The following is a 25836-nucleotide window of genomic DNA, read 5'->3' on the forward strand; positions in this document are numbered from 1 at the left end:
GGTTAGATCTTCTGCCAGGGTTTCATTGACTCTATACTCATTGAGGAGATTTTCCATCACTTTCTGACCTGGAAATAATTGTTACTAGGACAGGAAATTCAATAGAATTTTCCCAAGGTGGAAAAAAGCATTGGAGATCACAAGAAAACTAAATAGAATATGATAAGGTCACAGGGAATAAATAAATCAGTTAACTGGAGAAGGGTATTTATATTGTTTTGACATTGTTGGAGGGCAAAGTTTATTGTGGATTTCAGCCTTAAGCAGTAATTCATAGTGTGAAAAAAACAAACCACACATCAATAAGGTAAGTACAATTTATTCAATCACATAAATATGCAGTATAGTAACATTCACAAAAATCCTAACCGATATTTCCCAACACCAGTCATCAAAGACCAGTAGCAGATCATGTTGTCTACACTTACATGGTTTTGTTAATTAACTACAGTTTAAAATAATTAGACTTATCCTTTAAACTGGACAGTTGGAAATTGTTGGAGGCTTTCTAGGTACTGATGAAACCTACAAGTTGTCATACAGCATAATTGAGGTAGAAGGTCTCTCTTTGAAAAGGAATAGATTCCATTAAAAGGAGCACAAAACTTTTTTAAGATTCCAGTAACCAAAGGATACAAAAAGACTTGCTTTAAGGGGAACCAATCACAATAGGGCACATACAAAAATCTGAATATAAATTCTTAACATTCTAAGGGTATGATATATTTATATTTGCTTTATGAGTTAGAATTTATTTGACATAGTCTGATACTTCAACTTCAGTGTTAGTGTTCCAGAAGTAGAGTGTAAAAGGCTAAGCCTTGACCCATAAAACCTAAAGTTTGGGGTAGAAGAACGTTAGTGCCAAAAATTGAATGACAAAATGGTTAGGTGCAATAAATTCAGACTGGAATTATGGTATAATGAATATCACTTCATATCAAATCCTTATAAAGGGGATTTTGTTACACCCACAAGTTTTTAAGTGTAATTAAGACAATAATTTACACCTAACCACATGATCAGTTTACCTTTTGGTGTTCCTAGTCTTGTCCACATCAGGTTCCCTCAATGGCCCTGATTTATTAAAGCTCTCCAAGGCTGGAGAGAATACACTTCACCAGTGAAGCTTGGTGATCCAACAAACCTGGGATGGATCTAGTCCAGGATTCAAAGCATTTGCTAGCAAATAGCAAATGACATTGAAGAAATCAATTCCAGGTTTGCTTGATCACCTAGCTTCACTGGTGAAAGTGTTTTCTCTCCAGCCTTGGAGAGCTTTAATAAATCAGGGCCAATGGCTTAAAAGCATTGCTTCAACTGCTGTATCCATGATGCTAAACTTACAGTCCATCATCAGTACCAAAGAAGTTCCACAAATCCAGGGACAACTAAACAATTTTGTGTACTCAAGGTAAAATGTCAAACAATCAATAAACAGGGCATTACAATTACAAACAAAAAAAATTCTTAATATTCAGATTTTAGCAGTAGCCCATTCGTGACTTTTCTTTTTCGCTATGAGTATTACACATGGTGTTGGCAAGAGTAAGGCAGGTTACTATAGCACTGTAAGAAATACTTCCATTAGTCTACTAGTCATATTATTATCTCCTATAGGCAGTGATGATGATGATGAAGTCTATTAAATCAGCGAGAACCAGACACGAAGACCTGATAGGAGCCTTTTACATTTCTTATCTTGTCAGTATTGAGGGTTACTGTCAATGTTCTGTTGCCGATCTTGGAAGGGTTGAGAATAAAACTTACTTGGGTTGTTTCACCAGGATTTAAAGGTGGGAGTCTGAAAACAGAAACAAAATTAATTATTATGAAGCCAGAAGACCACTTTTCACTTTTTTTTTAAAACATAAATTAAAGTTTTGTTTTTAGAGGGATTCCTGCAATTTCTTTTTAAAAAAAAAAAAAAAAAGCTGCTCTGGTCACAATTCTTACTTTCTTCCCAATGATGTCCTCTGCGGTACCTCTTTTTCACCACAAGATGTAGCCAGTCTTACAGGTTAAATAATGCTTAGTGTCAATATACTTGAAAGCATGACAACATACTGTAGAGCACATCCTGCCTCGTAATGTAATAATGCAGAAAGCAGCGCTAATATCATCACATCAGCGTCACTGTCTACATCATTCTGGACATACTTCATTCAGGTTAAAAGACAAAGGAAGATGAATCACCTGACAATACTGAAGAAATATAAAAAGGTAAGTAATAAAACAAAGGTAAGTAATAAAACAAAAGGGCATAAAATACAGACAGTCCTCGAGTTAAGGACAGCCGACACACGGATGACTCCTAGATACGAACAGGGGATTCCCTGCTTGTCCGTGTGCAGGACGGAGGCTGGAGGACTTGCAGCAGAAATCTTTTGCTAAACACAGCTGAGACTGTGGGTGACCCTAAAAGCTGAGCTGATCTGAAACATCTTGTAACTCTTTAATGACCAAGACAAACTCTGCAGTTGTTTCTTTTTGCATATCAAAGCACAGCTTGGTCCAGAAGTTAATGAATGTCTAGGCTCCATAAAGGTTTATTTTTGTTTTGTTTGCGATTAACTTACTGTGAGGATTTTATACAGTAACTGACACCACGCTGCCTAATATTATGTTGGGACAAACATCTATCCTAATTGCATATATAAAAAAAAATAATGTACCTGTTCTGACTTACATACAAATCCTTTTAAATGGATACTTTGGGAGAACTGTTCACATTGCACCACACCCTAATATTCACAAATGTCAAAGGGTTTTCTTTTCCGAATAGGGAAAATTTGCATGGGTTTTAATGGTGCCAAATATCAACACTAACAACACAATTTATGTTAAAAAAACAATTTGTTGCAATTTATTATACAATAGTATAAAAAATGTATCACAAAACGATAAATACTTGCAAAATGCAAATAATGACAATTATAACAGTAATCATAACCATAATTTGTAATGATACACAATAATTTTTCAGTCCTTAACGTGTTTCACCAATAGGCTTCATCAGTTCTGATGAAGCCTATTGGTATAACTAAATATAAATTAGTAAACGACTGTAAAAGCTATTGTGTATCATTGGAAATGATGTGATTACAGAACTGTCATTATTTGCATTTTGCAAGAATTTATCGTTTTGTGATACATTTTTTATACTATTGTATAATAAATTGCAACAAATTGTTTTTTAACATAAATTGTGTTGTTAGTGTTGATATTTGGCACCATTAAAACCCATGCAAATTTTCCCTGTTGGCAAAAGAAAACCCTTTTTTATACAAATTCAACTTAAGAACAAACCTACAGTCCTATCTTATATGTAACCCGGGGACTACCTGTACAGGTCTGTTGGCCTTCAGAGGAGAAAGGGGATGACTGGTGCAGAGCCAGGAGTTGAGAGAAAATTAACAAAAAGTTCACTATAGCTTGTGTCATGACTTACTCCTTCTGCAGAACCTCAGCGGCAAGACCATTTCCTTCAAGCAGCACAGAGCAGTTGTTCAGTGTCTCAGATAATGTGTTGGTGATCAAAACATTTGCATTGAATGCATTGTTAATAACAATATGTTTTGGAACCTGTAAAACAGAAAAAGCATATATTAGGAATCAGCAATGTAGAGTGTAAAACTCACCCTATGACTGTTTCCATTTTCTCTCATGATACGAGGACTACTAATAAAAATTGAGTGTATGACAAAGAACAGGTTGTCATGACCAAGCACAGGTCAAGCTGGAATATCATCGCCATATTCATCAATCAGAGACTGGACTTTGTAAGAATAGGAGCAATCCGGATTCACCAGTTGTGCATTTTTACATTAAGGTAGACTGTGCTACAAACACTCTGCAGCTGGTAAAGAAAACATGGAAGAAAAAAATATTGAAGGAAACTTATAGTAAGAGATGAATGGTCCATTGCTAGCCACCTTCTAGGAATACTAAATGTCGGGAGCCTCTGGATTTAATATTTTCCAAACCACTGATCTGGGGCTCTTGTATCATCTTCTCTAAATGTAACTGGTTAGCTTTAGTATCACAAAAACTAGGTCTAATATCAAAGCTACACAAGGCACATTGGGACTTGAGGCCACAAGGGCTAAAAAGAGCCTCTCTGCCCATTCTGCATCAATATACATAAAACCAACAACTTAAAGAAGTAAAGCAGCCTTGCAAGAAGTTGGATTCTGAATCTAGGCATCGAGATCAGATGGACTGTCTCTACAAAGTGCACTGATCCATCAACAAAAAATGACAAATTGTGCAGGAACAGCAAAAAAAGAGGACCCATCTGGAATGCTAGGATGGGCATGACTAAAGTCTGAAAGCTTTCATAATACACTGTGTTGGTGAAAAACATAAGAAAAGATGTGTGCCACCACTGGAATCCTTGCCTCTGTAGGTGATAGCCTATGCTACCATGTAGAAATTCAGCCTTGTAGATTAGAAAATAAGAATGAAGTCTGAATTTCTTATCTGCATACGTGTATAAGTGTTCATTAGTAGTATATATATATATATATATATATATATATATTGTGGGGGGTCAGCTTAATAGTGGTAGGCACAGCAGTCAGAGACAGTGACACAACGGTACAGTTTACACAGGGATTTGCGGTTTTCTTTAGTTTCATCCACAAGTAAAATATAACGCCTTTACACACAGGCAAAAACACAAAATAAATTCCTGCTCAGCTGAGCACTAACTAAACACAAGATCACCCTTTCTATACGGGCCTACTACCAGCCACACGACACAACTCAAAGTAAATTTACAGTGTCCTTTTTTGTTATTTTAGCAGACTTCAGAAGCAATGGTGAAAGACAGTCTGTTCAATCAGTACCCCCCAACCACACATCCTAATAGTGCAGACCTTTATAGCCCAGAAATGAGCTGATCTCCATCACCTGGCTGAGAGCTATATAGGATACCTGTTTTGGACAGGAAGGGAATGAGGAGCCCCACTACCAACCTGCTCATCATTCCATAGAAATCCAGACCCGACAACACCATTTACCAAAGTCCTCAGCAAACAATGTTTTGCTAAGGCAACCCCTCTTTCCTGGATTTCTGATATCTCACCCAGCGTTTCCTAGTTGAGATATCCACTTCCTGTATCCTAGTACATTGTATATGAAAGAAACCTAGGCGAAATATCACAATTTTCTACTACTTTCAGCCACTGTCTCACAATATATATATAAATTTTCAATAAAACTTTGCTATCAAGTTACCTGGACGCTCATTGAAGGCTTTGCAAAGATCACATCCATTTCTAGTAGAATTCGTTCCTCTGTCCCTTCAACCTCGCACAACGCTGTCACACGGATCACATTGTCTTCACTCACATATTTACCATACTGAGCATATGTTAGGGGGATGGATATAAGTTTTTCTAGGAACAAATGAGAAAACAGAAATTATGGCAATTTTTCACAAATTCCACAATGCTAGTATTACATAGTTGTATCAAGCAATTTGTGACACATTAGATGTGAGAATTCAGGGACCTTTGGATATGAAATTTAGGAACAGTTTGGTATACAGAAACTGTCAGTGAAGTGGATGCAGAAATGTGTGAATGCAAATAAAAAAGATAACAAATGGACACCCCCAAGATGATTTTGCATTATTTTTGACCATAATGAAAAATTTTTGGAGCAACCTGTTGCTGTAATAAATATGGGTATACTACTATGATGTGAAGACCAAACATTAGTTCTTGCAGTCATTATGTTTGGTCAGTGTACAGTTTTACACACAAAAAATAAAGAGCAAAAGTAAACAGGAAAGATCAAGTGAATTTATTTTGATGAATATTTCGATAATATTGACCAATGATCTTCAGAAGGTTCAAACATGCATAATACTTCTTTTAGGGTAATGAATGGAAAGTAGCTGTGGAGAGGTTTTCTTTTTTTTTTTTTTTTTGGCAGGAAAATGCAACTGCTTCATATATGAAGAATTTGGGGCGTGAGGTCATAGGCCTTCCACCTTACTCACCAGATCTTGCTTCATGTGACTATTCTCTGCTTTCAAACTTTCAAGGCCCACTGCACATCTCCAGTATAACATGGCCACAAATATGTGTACAAAATATCATGCCAGCACAATCATGTGTTGTTGTGGAATGCACTGCAGGTCCTTTTTAAAATGAATCGCACCTCTAACACATGTTTCCCACATTGCTATGCAGTACAGAGCATGGAGGTTGTTCAATGTCTCATGGCAAATGTGTGGCACCAAACTTGAGAAACCATGTGCAATGTGTGTTAAACTTTGGGGTGAATATGTGGAATAACATTTAAGTTGTAAGTTTCATGGCTCAGTCATTCCCTACTTTGTTGGGCCTTATACAGAGCAACACAGAGCATACAGAGTACTATATGAATCTAAAAATGTGTGGGCAGTCTTTGGTAATTTCTTTTTTCAGGTCAAATAGCTTTCTTTTTATTATGTATTTCATCTGTGTATGCTGTTCTGGAGTTTAATGTTTAATATTCCTTTAATTGAAAACCAAGTAATTACTTTATAACACCGCTATATACATACCCTCAATAGGATTTAAAGGAACAGCTTTTGCATCTGCCCAGATCTCATGCTTGTGTTTCCCAGTATATAGAATGCTGGATGAGGTCATGTTCACAATCACTTTGACATCTGTGGGTGTTATGTTTTTCAGGCTCATTATTATAGTTATGTCCTGTCCAAAGATTGGTATCTGTAGCAAAGACAATGCTCCTTGCAGTCCCATTTTTTGTAGTGGTTTCTGTTCACTTTGTTTTCTAAAATGAAGCAACTTCTTCTCAAGCTCCACAAAAGGATTTTCTAAGAATTTGTTAACTGCCTTTTCAAATATCACCCGCTCTTCAGAGGACCCTGTAAGGAGAATCATTATTTTGAGTCTGACTTTAAAAAATATTTTAATAATAAGACTACTTTTTACAACTAATTTGAACATATAAGTATATACATCGTGGAAGCCATTACTCTGAAACTCTTTATCGCCACACAAGAGACAGAACCCACTTACATTTTTCAGCCCAGCCAAGGATTCCCTATATCCATGACCAGTAACTAACCAGGTGGAAACATTAATGAGTTTCTGTTGTTTGTCCGGCTATATGGGCTTTCTATAAAGGGTATTTTTGGGCCATGGGCTTCTATACTCTATATGCTGATCCTGAGAGGAGGGTCTGCCATGATTAGGCCTACAAAGGTGCTCATTTTATATTTGTATTTACCTAAACATTGTATGATGTGTCTACTTTGCAGAAAAAAGAAGAAAATGAGAAGTAACTCTACTGGAGCATTTATTTTTCACATGCATCGTTTACATACTCCAAACTAAGGAGGTAGGAATGATTTGTGCAGCATCCAGAAAGCCAAGTGGTAACAACTAACAAGCAGGAAGAGCCAACGCTTGGGTGGCTCATGTTAAGTAAACTAGGACATAGAAGGTTTGGTCGAATGCAGACATAAGCTATGTACACACATCAGAAGAGTCTCACACAAGACGTGCACATTGGTCTAATGACGATCATTCACAACCATTGAGCATTTCAATGGAGGAAAGCACTCCGGGGTGCCAATCACTTGCCCTCCTATTCCCCTATCCATATAGTGCTCATTCATTTTTCTGTTACTGGAAATGATCATGAAAGATGATTCCCAATGACAGTCATGTGATGCCTATTGGACGTCTGTACAGGGCTTTAATTTAGAATATCAAATAGATAAGAAAGTCATAAAGTCCACACATACACAGGTTGGTTTTCAAACTTGATCGAGTAGTCATTTTGAGTGTTTTGTTGAATCAACCATAAATGAACACTTTATTTCTGAAATAATTTAACCAAAAAATGTCAAGTGAAAATCTGGTGATCCATTTTCATTTTGAATAATTGAATGAAAACTGTGAGCTGTAATTTCCCAGAACTTTACTAAACATTAGTGTTCGAAAGAATCTTAACTGCCAGGCTGATAGTGTTATTTTGCAATTGAAAAATGAAAAAACTGCAGGGCATCAATGCCTCTGTTTTGATTTATTTCTGCATATTTTTTTGCAAAGATGTGAATAAAGAATTGTTATCAAGTGCATTTACTTCCTGTTTTTGAATATGTATATACTTCAATATGCAAACTTTGTGAACAGGTCTATTTTAAAGTTGTCAATGGATTTAGTTCTTAAAAAGATGCAGTATGGTTTTCCTGCAGTGCATAGGTAGGTTCAGTAGGTGGTGGTGAAAAATGTCAGGAATGTCAACCAGTCTTCAAAAGTGAGATCCATGAGCTATGTGCAGATGGGGACGGATCGTTTCATGTAAATAACTTATTTTGACACAAATATAAATAATTATTAACATTTTTTATACATAAAAAAACAAAAAAACTTTATGTTGAAATGCCAAAAAATGCCCATGTTACCGCAACTGGCAATAATGCAAAATGCATACATTGGAGTATTGCAATACCACTCCAATGCACCCAAAACTACCATCAGAAATTTCTGGACCTCTACATATAATACTAAGTTAACTTCCTGGGCCCCCTCCCTTTAAAGTTCCAGCATAACAAACGTCAACCTTATTTAATTGAGGCTCGGTATAGAAGTACCCATTGTCACCCCGATGGCAGCTGTGAATGCAGCTACAGTAAAATGCATACCAGTAAACCAGTCCTGACTTAGCACAACACCCTGCCACTGCTCAGATTTTAATTAAAAAAGACAAATGTAGGTATAAAATAAATGTAAAAAAAATGTTTTACCAAAAGTTACCTCCCCTGGAGGCCTTCACTGTCCTCATCTCCTCACATAGATACAAACATCCCTAGCTTAGTTCCTATGCACAGTATAGCGGCTGCATTTCTGTTGAAAGTTGTGGCTCCTATTCAATGAGCGCGATGCTCCATGCTGCTGCTGCTGCCATCCATTCCATCTTAGCATCTTTTCTTTCCCCTCTGTTGTGAATGGACAGCAAATGAAGCATAGAGTAAAAGATGTAAGGACAGCAGCTGATGCTGCCAGACATATGGAGTGGCATGGGAATGTTTGCTAGATTGGCAGTGTGTCTTTTTTTCCTTTGCACCATTTAAGAACTAACTACTTGGGGATAACAATTAGTTTAGCTGGCAAAATCACAGAGGGAAAATCTAGATTTTGAAATTAGGGAGTATTAGCAGAAATAGGAAGGGGAAATGTGCAAATCCTTTGGAATGGTGGACCTGAACATGTAGTATGCCAGCCTCTGGGTGAGTGCACACCAATTAAGTTAGGTGTAAGCAAGCAAAGTGTTGTACCAAAAGTTAGGTAATCTGTTTTTAGGAGTGATGGCCTACTTGTTTCTGCAGTATATTATGTCAAACGTACCCATAGTGGAAAGGAACCTATCAGATTGACAGTCCACCATTTACCCAGCATTCCTCACAGTATTAGACATATTCTTCTGAAACATTAAAAGCATGCTAAACATGTATGGAAGCTAACAGATTGGCAGGATGGTGAAGGGCATGTCAAAGTTGAAAATAATCACGTCATGCACTCAGGCTTGAAGTGGGGCCATATGGAGGTTCACTTGGAAGATCTAATTATTAGGCAGGACTTTTTAACTTGTGATGTGACATGTGTCCACCTCACCATCCTTCACTACAGTTAGCTGATATCTAATTAGCAGGGGGGTCATATCCCCACCCTACATGGGGCCAGGGAGGCATTCAAAGTTTTTCTGGGAGACCCATTAATTTTACCTTATACCCCACTGGTTTCAATGTTGTTCTGAGGACTACACTGTTATGGGCAGGTGGAGGAAAAGGTAAGTCTCCTGCAGTCCTGCCCTGCTTCTGTTTTTTTATATAGTTTGGTCAGTAAACATTGTTATACCAGAGCACAAATTGTAATACTGGAAGAATTTTCTGGTGAAAAAAAAAAGCTAATACAACAACCACATCTTAGGACCGTTAAACCACAATATATCATGTTTTTATTCTTTAGGTCTGAATGCACTCTCATCTGGCTCCTCTTACCTTCTGCGTATTTGTACTGGTGTGTGACATCCACACGGCTATCACTCCCAACGGCTTTTGTGCTGATATGTTTTCCAATGTATTTAGTGTCATTAGAAACTCTCTTTTTGGTGCCATCCTTAAATCTTATCCAGTATGTTAGGTCAGCATTAACTGAAGCAAACATGAAGCCCACGTCATAGTTGAGGTCAACGTCTCCTTCCCGGATGGCCACCAGTGGTGCGGGGCCACAGCGATATAATCCTACAGTGAAATAGCAATAAGAACAATCATGTTTGAACATCAATGGAGAGCTTTAAACCTAAAATAAGCCTACCTTAAATATTACAGTCACTAAATGTTTTAAAGTTTAAATATGTAATGATCACTAGTCCCCAAAAACTGAAGCTAATATATACAAAATTGACCTGGACTTTAATGATACCAAAATGAAATAGTCAAATCCATGTCCAAATATTTTTGGAAAAACATTCCTTTTATTTAGCATGATCTAATATAATCTATAAAAACAAGCTTAATTTGCCAGTATATGATTATTTACAAATTTCTCTTAACCAGCAATTTATATGTACATCAATCCAACCAAAATAGTTCAGTTATAATATAAATGCTCTTCTACGCGTTTCACTATAGGAAGTATCCTCAGAAAGAGAATAAACAACCATAATATGGTGTATAAATGCATCAGACAAGCTTATTATCAGACCAAGTGTAAATGTGATCATGTGAATTAGGCAGAAAAGGACCAAAAAATGGACATCATACTGTCAGGCTAACATGCTCCCAAGATGTAACATGGATATAGGAGGAAAAAAAGGTAATCCCAGGAAGAATGCTGATACTCCACTGGTGTCGACTTCAGTAAATGTACCTTGAGAAATACCATGCAAAAAAATAAAAGGTCAACTGTTTGAATTATGCAGTGCTGTAGCAAAGTGAATGTAATCCAAATTGTGGTTCACTTTAAATATTAAATAACTATCTATTTACATCTATGATATAATATACTATTTTGGTTTGAATTGACTGCTCTTGTGTTATTTTAAATGTACAATTTCCATTAATAGAAACAATCTTTCACTTTTATTTAGTTTATACCTTCACTTAACTCCAGTGGTGTTGCATCCATAACCTGCCAACCATTATAAGCCAGGCCTAGATCCTTACGGGTGAACCAGGATTCATTCCAGACATGGAAATTCCTGCACAAATATGTATATGAACATTATGTAATGCTGATAATAAAGTATATTTAAAACACAAAACCTCTCTGCATTTTCTTCAACAAATCATTTTTTCTGATTCTAATTGTTTTTTTTGTACATTGAAATGCAGCCAGTAACAGAACTTCTTGTTGCAGGCTGACAATTCCAAACAATTAACAGTATTTATTCCACTGCTCCCGTTCCACTTACATTTCCAACCTGTTACATAAATATAACCCTGACCACCATCTCTTGACATCCAATGACATACAAATGTGTACTTGAGTCATAACCTCTTCCCAAACATGGCTCTAAGACTTTTCTGGAAATGCCCCAACCCTTTAGAATTCCCTTCCCTAAACATTTTGGTGTAAACACAATGTATATGAAGAATAAAAGATATGGGGTACATAAGGAATAGAAAATATTGGCTTTCTGTTACCTTTATAATACATTTAAACAAACCTTCAAAACCTAAAAATCAAAATCAAAAAATCTCTTGCACCTCACCTACTAATCTGCCTTTACCCATCTTTCTCTCTTTCTTAACCATCACCAATCACTAAAACAGTACTTGTTATTCATCCCCCTATTCACTGCACAGAGCTGCATAATTTAATGATGTTTTATGAATAAACTATATTAATAATAATAACTGCCTTGCACTTAGCAGCAGTGTTGTAAGCCTGCACTCAGTTGGCTGTAATACTACACACAGCTAAGAATGTACAATTTACAATGTGGGATAATATGCACAAAAGTGAACTATAATACTGCAGGAGCAGTTTTTTCTGAGTTTGAATTTAAAAAAATGGGCTATTGCATGGCAGTGTATGTCTAATAAAGAGCCTAGAATGCATGTATTACCACAATGCAATATGGTTTAAATGGGCTCTTAGTTGAATGCAAATTAAAACGGTTTTTTCATCTACAGTAAAAGAAATGTTTAATAGCCAATATTGTTTCAGCTAGTTTTTGCTTTATGTTTACTTGTGCTTACCATATCATATCCTGGGACTCATTGCTTGTTCCATAGTTGTCATAGAACATATCTAGATACAGGTTTCCATTCTTGTCATGGGCAGAGCTGAAGTTGGTAATGACCCTGGTTGGAATTCCCAAGCACCTGAGTACTGCAAAAAAAGAACAAATTAAAGTACCTACTTTTGTATCTAGTATCTGAAAAAACAACTACATTGACTTCAGTATAAACCTAGGGCACAAAATATATCCGTCACTGTTGACATTTTGTGCTTTTAAGTTTATGAGTTTGGGCATTATTGCTGGCCACCAGTAGATGACACTGTGTCCTCATATAAAGTACGTAACAAACTCTAAAAAATGTCTCAGAGAGCCTCAAACTTTGCAAAGGCATGCATCTCCATTCAGTGATGTGGCCTGAGTATAAACTGGGATTCTTGTTTCAAACAGCATTTTTAGGTCAACAAAATCTTATTATATACTCAAGTGCATGAATGATATGGGATATTATTAGTAATTATTATGGGTAAAGTACACGGAAATAAAATAACTTTGTAGTTCCCTTGAAGCAAATAGATAAAACAGATAGCTAGTGATAGTATTTACATTCGGCTGAGCCTCCTATGTAATGTTGAGGATATTTCACCTCATTCAATAACTTCCATGATTGTTAGGCATGTCTAAAATTTACTAAAGTCGAATCCTGTGTTTTTCGGGTCGGGTCTATCCCAATTCCAAAAGCCATATTTGGGTCAAATATAAGGACAACCTGAATTCGAACACCAACACTACTCCCCGCACTTAAGGGAAACAGTCTTTCAAGAACAGAAAGTTGCACATTGGGGAAAGAGAACAATAGGTTCACGAGAGGTATGAAAGAGGCCATTTACCGTATTTTTTGCCGTATAAGACGCACTTTTTCTTCCCCAAAACTGGGGGGGAAAAGTTGGTGCGTCTTATACGACAAATGTGTTATAAAATAATTAAAATAGGATACTCACCCGATACCCGATACTGCGTGTGTCTCCTCTCCTCGCTGGCTGCAGCGTGTGTCTCCTCTCCTCTCTGGCTGCAGCATGTGTCTCCTCCTGGCTGCAGTGCAGAGCGAAAGAAGCCGGCACAGCGCCCCCTGCTGATCCCTGCCCTAACTGCCGTACAGTGGAAAAAAAGGTAAGAACGGCACAGAGTGATCAGAAGGGGAATTTGAATGGCAGAGTGATCAGAAGGGGAATTTGAATGGCACAGAGTGATCAGAAAGGGAATTAGAATGGCATTATTTATATTATTCAATCACTGAACAGGATCATTCTCTCCACAGAAGTCTGCTGTAGAGCTGGCGGTGAAGATGGCGGCTCCATAGAATGCAGCAATACCAGGTCCTGGACACAGTGTGGCATAATCAGCAAGTATTCTGTACATACTTGCTGATTATGGCAGAAGCTCAACAACGAGTTTAGTTCCCTTTTAGCTTTTGTCCCTGGACTCCATTACCCCCCTAGCGCTATCCCCGAGTGTGACTCGAGGTGGATTTTACTTGCAAAAAGCGGCAATCCTGAGTCACACTTGGGGTTGCCAAAAACATTAAAAAAACACTTACCTTGTTCCATTGGCGTCCCCCGGCATCCTACTCGTCCCTGCAGGTCCTCAGGACACGTCTTCTTCCTCCAATCTTCAGTCGGCGACTGCAGAGACGTTTTCTGAGGTTTCCCGGTGACGTTGGTGCATGCATCGGTGCGGGAAGGTGGCGCGGCGGGAAATTCAAAAAGGTTTGTATTGGACTTAATACAGTTACTTTGGTGCTGATTTATTAAAGCTCTCCAAGGCTGGAGTGAATACACTTTCACCAGTGAAGCTTGGCGATCCAACAAACCTGGGGTGGATCTGGTCCAGGATTCAAAGCTTTTGCTAGCAAATAGCAAATGACATTGAAGAAATCCATTCCACATTTGTTTGATCACCTAGCTTCACTGGTGAAAGTGTATTCTCTCCAGCCTTGGAGAGCTGTAATAAATCAGGCCCAAAGTAACTGTATTGAGTCCAATACAAAGAAATCTTTAAATGTTATTTATATAATTATATTAATTATATATATATATATATATATATATATGAAACATGCTACTGTACAGTTATATTACAGGTTTCTGTATTTTTATGCACCCTTGTTTTAACAGATTTTTTAAATTTTTTTATTTATAGTTTAATATTTAATGTATTAAATATTGCACATATTTTGGTGAGGTATGCCTAAGAATAATAGGCCTACAATGTAAAATAAATTTCCATGCAAAAAAATTTAACACTTTTTGCATGAAAATACTGAAAGAATTAGAATGCCAGCGGGGTTAAGACATTTTATGCTGTTATGATATTATTTGTATTTACTAAATTACAGATTAGACATTTTACTGCACCATAAAGCAAGATTATATGTAGGCATCAATATGTGCAAAGCTTAGGTTTACTTTAAGGATTCTTAAAAAATGTTACAAAAAGCTATCCTTTTTTTTTACCGAAAACACCTGTAAGCATGGTATGTTTTGGTTGCAATTGCCCTACTTTTAGGTCAGACCCCATTACTCATTACCCATGAGAATCAATGTTTCTTTGGATGTTGTGATATGATGAGAAATTGGTTTGATTATGTTGATTTGATGATAAATGCACATTCTTTATTATAATTCCTATATTAGAGTGCAGCATAACCTTTATTTGAAAAGTTCTTACCTGTACAGAGTAATCCACCATATACCCAGCATTGTCCATATTTCACAGGCTTAAAATCCTTAAAGTACCAATCTTTTAGGATGACAGAACTTTCATTCCAGCTGGTGGGACTGATCCCATCCTCATAGAACCCGCTCCAGTTTTCCACAAGAACACCATTTTCATCTTTACTGTTCAACTTGCAGATACAGTATATAAAGCACATAGAGAGATTGGTTAGATAAACTCTCAAATTATGGGAATAGCATGTCTCATTAAAAAAAAAAAGGCTGCCCTCTCTCTTTTTTTTATCTTCTATGTATTCTAAGAGTGCCTGAACTATATTACAGATATATGGTAGTTACAATGGTAAAAATATGTATAAACTTTATAAAGTGATCTCTCCAAAAAGTTGTACAAGGTAGGACTCAATAGTTCAGTGGATATGCAGTTGACTAATGGATAGATATCAGTAAAGGTTGTAAATAGGAATATTGTAGAACAAAGACAAGTATTCAATAGAATTTGTAGTAGGTAATTTTCTTTTTAATGTATTATGTGATATAACTGGAGATTTGGTGGGCAATTTTTTTTTAATAATAACACAAAGAGGGGCAAGGGATTGATTTTCCTAGAGGTGTTTATAACAAGGAACATGATGTGGCATTGCCGAAAAATTAGTCAAAGCAGTGGAAACTGAAGTTTGATGTTTCTAAAGGCAAAATAACGCACTTGGGGAAAATTCTAGTTCAACATTGGAGGAATGGATTTGGATCACTTCTTCCCATTACTCCACATCTCCCCTTGTATTGTGTAACACTTCCCACACCTCCTAGATTGTAAGCTCTTCGGGTCCTTTACTCATACTGTATCACTTTTCTGTATCTGTCTGTCTTTTGCAACCCGTATTTATGCCTCATATGTTGGCGCTATATTAATCCTGGTAAATAATAATAAATAATAATTTGAGTGGGTATATTTTAGATGTTTGCAACGTGACTAAAACACGAGGCCATACACTGTAAAGCAAATTCTGGGGAGTATCACGAGCATAGGATACTGGGGTACCCACAGCATCATATCATCCCCTGGTGGTGCTGGGACTGATTAAATGCAAAAACCTATCCCTTCTGCAATAAAGGAAATGCCTGGTCACATTTTTTTTATTGTTAGTGTTTAGTTATGCTTTAAAGTTGAAAATCCAGCATTTTTCAGCCTTATTGTAAGTATTCTGTAATGACATACTTAGGCTTCTGTTCCCACAACAATTTTCTTCATCGCCCTTTTTTACTAGTTTTTGCCAATACTGAAATCCTGTAATCATATTGCTGTCTATGTGTAACTGAATAAATGTGAATTGTAGAAAAACAACTCACCGTTCCATGCACTGCTCTGCATACATAGACTGGATCATATCTCCGGGTAACATCCAAAGCTGGATCATTTTTGTAATCAACGCTTCGGTCCATTATTGTAAGACAAATCTCAAGCATGCTTTTGTCAAACTAGGATAAAAAAACAGGGCTTTTAGTTATAGAGTTATAGATTATGTAGTAATTACATATTTGGTTCAAATGAATAAATGACCATATGACACCAATTATTAGGAATCTGATTTATGGAAATAACATGATTGTGTTGATAGATCCCAATGAAAATTTTACAATCATGGTTCAGAATTCTAAATGACGAGAGCTGATAAAACCTGACCTGCTGTGAACATAAGAAACATGATTTATTGATTTTTATGTTTTATCTCCTGCTCATGACACCTTTGCCATACATTCTGGCTTTGCAATATCATATATAGCACAAAGTATGTAGATAAAGGACATATGTCACATAAATAGACCCTAAATAATAAACATGCAAAAAATGATTATTTAAACTTGAATTATGATAAAGAAGATAAGGAGAGGGGATTTGTGGCTAAACACTTTGAACTGTATTTAATTCAAATAGGTATACATGAAAGTAAACAAAAACATTAGTTATATCACCTTATGTCAAAACATTTCAAAATCTTAACACCCATTAGCATCATGGAGTTAAAAAAGTGCAGCTAGAGAGATAATCACTGTGAAGGTATTGAGACAGTATGGTAGTTCAAAATAAATTGGTCATTAAACATCTTGTAACTCGACGCATTTCGCCAAGTAGCTTCCTCAGGGGTGTATTAGATGCAGTTTATAGTGCCAGGTAATTATCAGGGAGTGTAGTGTGGACAGTAGTTACGATTATTATAAAAGATTTTGGGAACCAGGGATAGCTGTGTACAGTTGTTGAAGATTGCTGTGAATATAGCAAGCACTGCTGGATGGGTATTCTGTCCAGGGATGTACATTCTGGTTATTCTGTGATATAGTGCTGAATTTCCATACAGCAGTCCTGGTTATATAACAAAACATACCTGATTGTAGCCCCAGGGCAGAGGTAAGATGCTATATTCACTTCCCACAAATATTACTCCTTTTTCATTCAGAACATATTCTTGTCTCTCACTTTCATCAGCTAAAAATACATCATCCTCTGAAATAAGAAAAAAAAACATTATTTATATCAAGATAACCGACACACAAAGTTTTTTTTTTAATACGTATTGCATGCTTCTTACCTTGAGTCCAAGGGTTAAAGAGCAGATATAGTCCACAAATAGGCTGTGGGGTACCGGAGTTTCCAGCAACACTCATAGTGTATCGTCCAATCACAGCATCTGGAGGGCTGTTTATAGCCACAGTAATGGAATTAGAAATGCTAGCTGACAAGACAGCACTCCATGAGCTTTGATTTATAGCTCCAAATAGAGGAATCACTGCTTTTGTTCTAGAGCTCTCTAATGGGGAAGGACCTAGAGAAGAGACAATCAGACATTTTATTAATAGTTTCAAGGAGGGATGTAAATGATCTTTATTATTGGGCCGGAAATGTTAACTTATTTGTTTTAATTCTGACCAAAGGTACAAATACAAGAAACATTAAGATATAAGGCTGTTGGGTTGAGATGACTGATTTCTTTTTGTGTCAGGTACTTTGTACTACTACTATTAGTGTTGCACCCCAAGATTTTTTATAGAGATATGTGGATAGATATATATGTATATATGATGTATGTGTATATGGGTGTATATGTGTTGGAATGTTTGGGATCTGTTTCTCTTCATCCAGCCACTTCACACAAGGTACAATAGAAAAACATCCCCATAATATTGAGGATTACCAGTAGGGCCTTTAAGGGGTTATAAATCAATCAAGCAGAGATGGATTAATAGCTGGACAGATGGGTTGGGGTGATGGCCCATCCGACCTTTTGGTGACAACTACATTAGATGACTGGTCATTGCCTCCACCTGGCTTTGCCTCCAGCTTTCCATATCAAATTTGCTAGGAGGTCTAGTAAATTCCTGAAGTTTGAAATAACCAGTCTTTAGCTAAGGGAATGTGTCAGCCAATAGGTGTCCTACAGATCACACTCAGCAACCAATCCAAGATCCCCCATGAGACCTAATTAAAATTAACTATATAAAAATGGTAACGGAGATAATGGAGCACACTCTCTTCTCCTGAGGCTCTCTCTTCTTAGGCTCTTCTTTTAGAGCTCTCTTCTGAAGGAAGCAGGCTCCTGGGGTACCCATTAACATCTAAGCAGGTAGCTATAAAATATTCATGAATGCATTCCTAAAGGTTTCTATATTATTATTGTATTGTTTTGCTATATTGTAATTAAAGGATTATGTACTAACCATTTTAGATTGCTATAGAGGTTTACCTACTAACAACATTATTTTCATTTACTCTATATTTTGTTTATTGAAGTTCCTATATCTCAACCAATATTGCTGTGCATTTTATGTTTCAACTTGTTCCTTTAATAAACTGTTTAAATGACAAGCTATTATTTGTGCATGAACCTTCATTTGTTGAATATATATGTGCATTGATAGGGTGATATAATATTTATATTTATGCAGATAATATTCATATTCATTCCAATTCCAATATTCATTCCAATTCCTCACTCTTAGGAAGCTGGTCATTATATTTTCCAGAAATCAAGATTGTTTCTCATGATTCAGCCTTCCTAATTTAGTCTACCTGCATTCACTGCATGTGTAATTGTTACCATTGTATTACTGTTGTACCATGAGTCATTTTTCCTACCTCATACATGCTTCGGGTACATAAGACATACCTGCTTGCAACAGTGAATTCCTTACATTTTTTTTTCTCCATCATCCCTTAAGAAGATTTTCTTTGTTTTCCTTTTACAAAATAAAAGTCCTTAATCGTAAGTTACATTTAAATACCTGGACAGTATGGGTTTGACTTACTAAAGCTCTCCAGGACTGGGAGAACCTAAGTAATCCAACAAACTTGATGGATGGATGGTCCTGATCCAGGATCAAAAACATTGGCAAATGATAGGAAACTAATTTATTCCAGTTTTGCTGAATCAGCCAGGTTCTCCCATGATAGTCTATCTTCTTCAGTCTTGGAGAGCAATAATAAATCAGACCCTGTGATGCAATCCTATTATACAATATTCATTGGATTTACCAACCATTTCTGAAGTGCAGAGGCCTGCATTGGATACACATTACCCATTAAAGGTAAAGTCGCCCTATCTAAAACACACAATGTTTAGGCACACATTACATGGTACATTAGTATGGTAACGTTAAAGTGGATTGTACAGAAAGAAAAATCTGGTCTGTGCCCTTTAATTTAACCAGGAGGGGTGGCTCCATCAGGAACGCAGTAACTAACCAGCATAACTTTGCATATTACAGGGGCCCACAAGACTCTTGACCATAAAACATAATGTTCCATTAAAAAGGACATAAAACAAGGGTTCAGCTAAACACTCTCAAATCTAGTGGCACCTAAAATGTTATAATTTAAGATAGCAAAATAAATTACTACATACCAATATTCAAATGGCTAGATCGAGACAGCAAATTCCCATTTTGTATTAGCACCTGGGTTGGTATCTATATGAATGCCTGTTGAGACTTTATAAATAAAATGTAATTTATGTTAATTATTCTACTTACCAATTTCGAAGATAAATATGACATTTTCTCCTGACTGCAGAGGTCGGTTAAAGTTAAGTGTCATGGTGAATGGTTGACCTCGCCTGAAGATTGGGTCGCTGCTGTCATAAACATTGGTATGATGATTTGTTTTATTAGCACTGGGATACAAATCATAGCTGATCACCTGTAGGTCTAAAAAAACACATTTAATATAAAATCTTAATGTAATAGGAGAAATATGTATAATGCAGTCATCCTAATCAAACAGAGCTTGTATTTTATGGTTGTGTCAAACATAGACTCAGGAGAAAATAATCTGAGCTCAAAAAGTAACAATTTGCTATATTTTTGGAGAACATTTGACATGTTTTTGCCAAGCAGTACCATAAATATACCGTACATGGTACACTGGGAAGGCCTCTGTTGAAAAGGTGCCCATAGCCCAGAATCAGGCATTAAATGTGTTTCTGCTTTTCTAGTTATTTACATTACATTTTTTCTGCAAGCATTGCTTAGATTTACCTCCTGCTGGTTTTGGTGTGCAATATACTTCAAAATGAGCTATGAAGAAAGATGATTTATGTGAAAATGGTATGGTTGTGGGGGCCAGGCAGGCTGATCTGAGTATTTTTGAGACAGTATTGGTATGAAGGTATACATATACATATATATTTATAGGTAGTCCGTCCCCCTGAATAAGTTAAATTGCCAATCCCTAGGACATGAAATTATTATTTTATTTTATTTTTGGCCCTAGGGAGCCGATAAAAAAAGTAGAGGTTTTGTTTGCCTTAATGCTTAGATGAAAGTTCATTAGTTAGAGAGTGAATTGAATAAGCAGAGATTTCTGAAGCCCTGCACCCTAAGGGCAAGAGAAAGAAAACTAATTTTATTTGAGAAAGTTTATTCTTGGATTTGTACACTCAGCCATCTTGAAGTTTTTAAGAGAATGGTTAAAACAATGGAAAATATCCAGGAAGCATAATTTCTCTGGGTTAAAATACCTTGTTGATACCAAAGGTCAAAGAAAAATGGCCCGACTGGTTAGAGCCAATAAAAAGGCAACAGTAACTGATTACAGCCAGGAGTATGCAGAAGAGCATGTCTGAATGCAGAACACGTCAAACCTTGCTAAAGCAACCGTAGACGACATTGGGCACCACTCCTATCAGCTAAGAACAGGAACCCAAGGCTGCAAATCACACAGCCCCACCAACATTGGATAAGCAATGGTGGTGATGTGGGTGATATTTTTTTGGCATGCTTTGGATCCTTTGATTCCAACTGAGCACCATTTAAACACCACATTCTATCTTAGTATTGTTGCTGACCATGTCCATTCCTTTTGACAGCTAACAGCAGGATAACATACCATGTCACAAAGCTTAAATCAGGCGATCTGGGCCTGTGTCTGTACCACCCACCTCACATTACTCTGCAGCCAGCAGCAGCTGTCACGTGATCCCAAGGGAGCTGCCCCTTTACCCCGCTGAAGCACTCCATCTGCTGGCAGAAGTGTGAACACCACCTGAGCAGTCTCTGCTCCCACACTACCTCTGGTAATGGGTTCTCTTATCTGTGGGTCATGTGGTTTCCATCTGCCTTATGACTTCCCCTATAAAAGGAAGTCACTTGCAACAGGAAGTTGCCTGAACAAGGAGTTCCTTTGGCTCTGCTCCTGGGTTCCTGTTGTTCCAGTTTATGTCTCCTGTTCCTGATTGTTAGTGTACCGACTTCACCTTGACCTTAACTACTCCTGCTTGCTGCTTCCCCTGATCTCTGGCTTGTTTGACCTCGATTTTGTCTGACACGCCTGCACCTCGCCTGACTCCTTTTTGTCAGCAGTCACCGGCCTCTGCGTGCACGGGGGCCGCAACCTAGCAGTTTCCTGCAGCATAACATCCTCACCACTAGAGGCTCTGGTGAAGATCGGGAGCTGCTTAGACTCTGCACCCCACGCACATCTGTGCCAACTGAGCTGGTGACATGGAGGGTCCACCACCCTGCCCTGCAGCACCGTAACACTCAAACTGGTTTCCTAAGCATGACATTGAGTTCTCTGTACTCAAATGGCCACCCCAGTCACTGGATCTCAATCCAATACTGACAAATCCAATAATCAAGTTACATAATGTTATCATGTCAATATGGATCAGAATCCCTGAGGAATGTTTCCAGCACCTTGTTAAATCTATGCCACAAAGATATACAACAGAAGGCAAAAGAGGGACCATCCTGGTATTACCAACATATATTCTTCTTTAGTACATAGCATTCCAACACGTGCAACCTTGTACACATTATTGATGTGTTACATATTCTGTGTCAGGAAAACCAGCTATGCCACTTATAATTTGGAAGGTTATTCATGGCTGAAAAAAATACATAGTGTTTGATCTAATGCCATTTAATAATAGATATAATGTGGCATGATGTCATTCCTCATGTTCCATCATGTAAGGTCAGGCATTTACATTAGAACCACAATAACAGCAGCTACAATTTTAGGATACCAGAGTGTACAGAGTTCACACCGGGATTATTAATATACTGCATAATGAGATTGTGTAAATTAAAGTTGAACTACCATTATTTTAGTCAGGTTTTCCCAGTTACTGTGAGCCCTTTGGGGAAATTTCTCTTAACATCCTTAATGATCACTGGGATGGGGAATGAGGGGAAAGTCTCCAACAACAAAACTGAGAGCACTGTTGTCTTTGACTCTTCCAGGCTGATTCTATTTACTTCCTGTGTAGTCACTAGGACAGAGAAGTAAAGAGAAATTTCTTACAGACGTACCACAATTAAAAAGCTGATAGGGGTCTCAGCTATGACAAAACCAAAACAATGCATTTTTGTGAATTTATATTAAAGCAGACACTAAAATTCAAGACATCTCATTCCCTTCTCATAAAACACCTGCAGAGAAAAAACCTTAAAAAAAATACTTACTCCAACCCTGGGAAATACTGAGCGTCAAGCTCAGTGCAGGAAGATTTTCCCATAAGATTTGAGATACTCAAACTTTCCCAGGATATCACTAGAAAAATTATGAAATTACCCTCATTGAAGGATATGAGCGCATAAACGCGAGGTAAGGTACAGTATGATGAAAATATCTTTTTACCAATTTTTTTATTCCAAAGAAGTATATAAATATAAGAATGTGTTTTTTCAAGTAAAGAAATGTCGTCATGATATTTTTATATCCATAACTATAATTGACCCTGAATCTCCATTTGACCAAATAATACACCAATAAAAACAAATCCAACTAAATGGATGTGTTCTTTTCTGTAAAAGTTTTACAGAAAAGTTTTTCTTTCTGTAAAAGTTTTACAGAAAAGTTTTACTTTCTGTAAAAGTTTTACAGAAAAAAACAAAAAAATCCCCAGTGGGTATAGAGAATAGTCTCCAAGTGTAAAATATTCCTATTTGCAGCCTGAAATAAAGACAGACACATAGTTTTTCCAGCTGTATGGACTAACTGCAATTATAACATTTAAATTAAAGATATAATAGCAGCAATTCAGAATTTAAAAAAACGGAAGCAGTAAGATGAATAAAGGAGCATAACATGAATGCTCCTTTATCACTACTCCCTTATCACTACTTTTCACTTCCAAACTGTGCAGTATGTTCCCAATCTTCTATATAGAACTGGTCAAGCTCCATCAAACTTTATGACGACCGTTAGTGGACTACAATCTTCAATTAATTCCACAAATTTTTAATAGGAATAAGTCTGGGCTTATTCTCCTTCAGCCACTGTGTGCTCAATTTTGCTGTGATCTTCATGTCATTGCCATGTTGAAAGGTTAACCTTCTTCTCATTGACAACCTACTGAAAGAGGGTCATATGTTTTCCTTAAGAATTTCATGGTTCTTGGCCTATCCATTTTTGCTGTGCACAAGCCCCTGTTGCAGAGAAATATCTCCAAAACAGGATGCTACCGCAGGATGCAGTATTCTTGTTGGGGTGGGGGGTACTAAATAGGGTGGGGGGGTCTCTGCTTGGGGGGGTGCAGGAGGTGTTAGAGGGAATGCGGGAGGTGGTGCGGTCTTTACAGCAAGTGGTGGGAGTGTTACTAAAGAGGTGGGTTCAGTATGTGGGAGGCAGGATTTGGGTGCAGAAAGGTTACAAAGGGGGTCTGTGTGTTCGGTAGGGGAGGACAGAGGTGGGACTGCAGGGGGCCTGGATGCATTGGAGCGGGCGACAGACGGCGTGGGAGATGCGGCTAGAGGAGAGGTCTATGTCTGCTTGGATGGACCCCTGGGAGCCCACCTGAAGGAAAGATGCTCGAGTGCATTTTAGAGGGGGAATATGTCGATGTTTTCTCCCTGTTACCTTTAAAGCAGTTTAATGTGGATAGGCCATTGGGGGAGGGGAGCAAGGAAGAGAGCGAACAGCACAGATACGGTTTGATTCCGCGCACCTTTTTTAATTGGTTGCAGGCATTCAGTATTTTGGTGTTCTTGGGGAACGGCAACCTGGGCTGTGTGTAAGTTTGTTTTGCTACCTTGATACTTTCAGGGAAGCGTACAAGCTTGTATGGGGGGACAGCGTGGCTGAGGTATGACGAACAATTTCGTCAGCGCAAAGCAGTGCGGCCGTCCTTGAGATGGGACCATAAAGACATAGGTCTCTAAATGCGGATTATGTCTTTTTGGAGGACAGGGGGTGTGCAGTTTTTCAGGGGGGCAGTGGGCCACAAGGGGGGGCATCGCCGGCCGGAAAGAAAAAAGGGCTTTGTTGGATGTATAATGAGGGTTCCTGCAAGTTTGGTGGAAATTGCAGTTTCGGCCATGAATGTTCAGGGTGTGGAGGGAACCATGGGCTTGTGTGGTGTTCCAAACATAGAGCCGGAAAGCGGGGCGATGCAGTTTGGCAGTGATCCCTTCGGAACCAAAGAATTTAAGGTCTGCATTAAATTACCCAGTGGTGGTTTCCGAAAAATTGGCTAAAGAGGTGAGTTTGGGTAGGCTGAGTGGGACTTTTTTCGGGAACCGCCAATGGAAGGTTTGGTGACTTCTCTGTTGGGCCTGGTGCCAAAAAAGAAGCCAGGTAAGTTCAGGATGATACACCATTTATCGTTTCCACCGGGGGGGATCAGTGAATGATGGCATCGATCCTGACCTATGCTCAGTGGCATACACGTCTTTGGATGCTGCGATAAAGTGGGTGCGGCGCTATGGAAAGGGGGCGTTAATGGCCAAGGCGGACATTGAAGCTGCCTTTCTCTTGTTGCCGGTACATCCAGCATGCATTCGTTTTTTAGGTTGTAAGTGGCAGGGTGAGTATTTTGTGGACAGATGCTTGCCCATGGGATGTTCTATCTCCGGCTCATTATTTGAGATGTTTAGTACAATCTTGGAGTGGGCGGTTCGAACGGTAGCTGGTGTGGATTCGCTCATTCCCTATTTGGATGACTTTTTGTTACCTGCGGGTAGTTCAGTTTGCAGGATTTTGTTGGCGACGTTGCAGCATGTGGCTTGGAGATTTGGAGTGCCGCTAGCGGAGGACAAAACAGAGGGTCCAGGGTTTACCATTGCCTTTTTGGGGATAGAATTGGATTCTCAAGCTATGGAAAGTAGGTTGCCTCAGGACAAACTGGTGGCACTGCGGGAGATGGTGTCCACTTGTGGGCACAGGAAGAGGAGATTGAGGGAGGTGCAGTCCTTGTTGGGTAAGTTAAATTTTGCATGTAGAGTGGTTGAGATGGGTAGAATATTTTGCAGAAGGTTGGCGGCTGCCACGGCGGGGGTTCGGTTGCCAGGACATTTTGTGCACTTGTCAAAAGACGTGAGGGCTGACTTGCAGGTGTGGAAGGTTTTCATGGAAGCCTTCAATGGTAAGGCTATGTGGCTAGAAGGGCTGGTG

At 38.0% G+C, this 25836-nt stretch overlaps 1 protein-coding gene across 1 annotated transcript; it reads right to left on the reverse strand.

The window, feature by feature from the left end:
- Nucleotides 1–319: 319 nt before the first annotated feature.
- On the reverse strand, nucleotides 320–25793 carry LOC140325389 (protein-glutamine gamma-glutamyltransferase E-like). Its single transcript, XM_072403213.1, has 14 exons — nucleotides 25568–25793; nucleotides 25397–25467; nucleotides 19974–20139; nucleotides 17537–17770; nucleotides 17333–17451; nucleotides 16299–16427; nucleotides 14944–15121; nucleotides 12236–12368; nucleotides 11129–11232; nucleotides 10031–10273; nucleotides 6560–6886; nucleotides 5242–5402; nucleotides 3452–3585; nucleotides 320–1804 (listed from the first exon to the last, which is right to left on the reverse strand). Exons 1-14 carry the CDS (start codon nucleotides 25791–25793, stop codon nucleotides 1651–1653), a joined length of 2379 nt encoding a protein of 792 aa, XP_072259314.1. The 3' UTR covers nucleotides 320–1650.
- Nucleotides 25794–25836: the final 43 nt, after the last annotated feature.

This window comes from Pyxicephalus adspersus, chromosome 3 (assembly GCF_032062135.1).
Source record: "Pyxicephalus adspersus chromosome 3, UCB_Pads_2.0, whole genome shotgun sequence".
Taxonomy (NCBI): Eukaryota; Metazoa; Chordata; class Amphibia; order Anura; family Pyxicephalidae; genus Pyxicephalus; species Pyxicephalus adspersus.

Coding starts and splice junctions, on each gene's coding strand:
- LOC140325389 (XM_072403213.1), bottom strand. CDS start 25,793: ATGAAAACCTTCCACACCTGCAAGTCAGCCCTCACGTCTTTTGACAAG. Junction 17,452..17,536: donor CTTTAACCCTTGGACTCAAG/GTAAGAAGCATG, acceptor TTCTTATTTCAG/AGGATGATGTATTTTTAGCT. Junction 15,122..16,298: donor GCAGAGCAGTGCATGGAACG/GTGAGTTGTTTT, acceptor TGTATCTGCAAG/TTGAACAGTAAAGATGAAAA.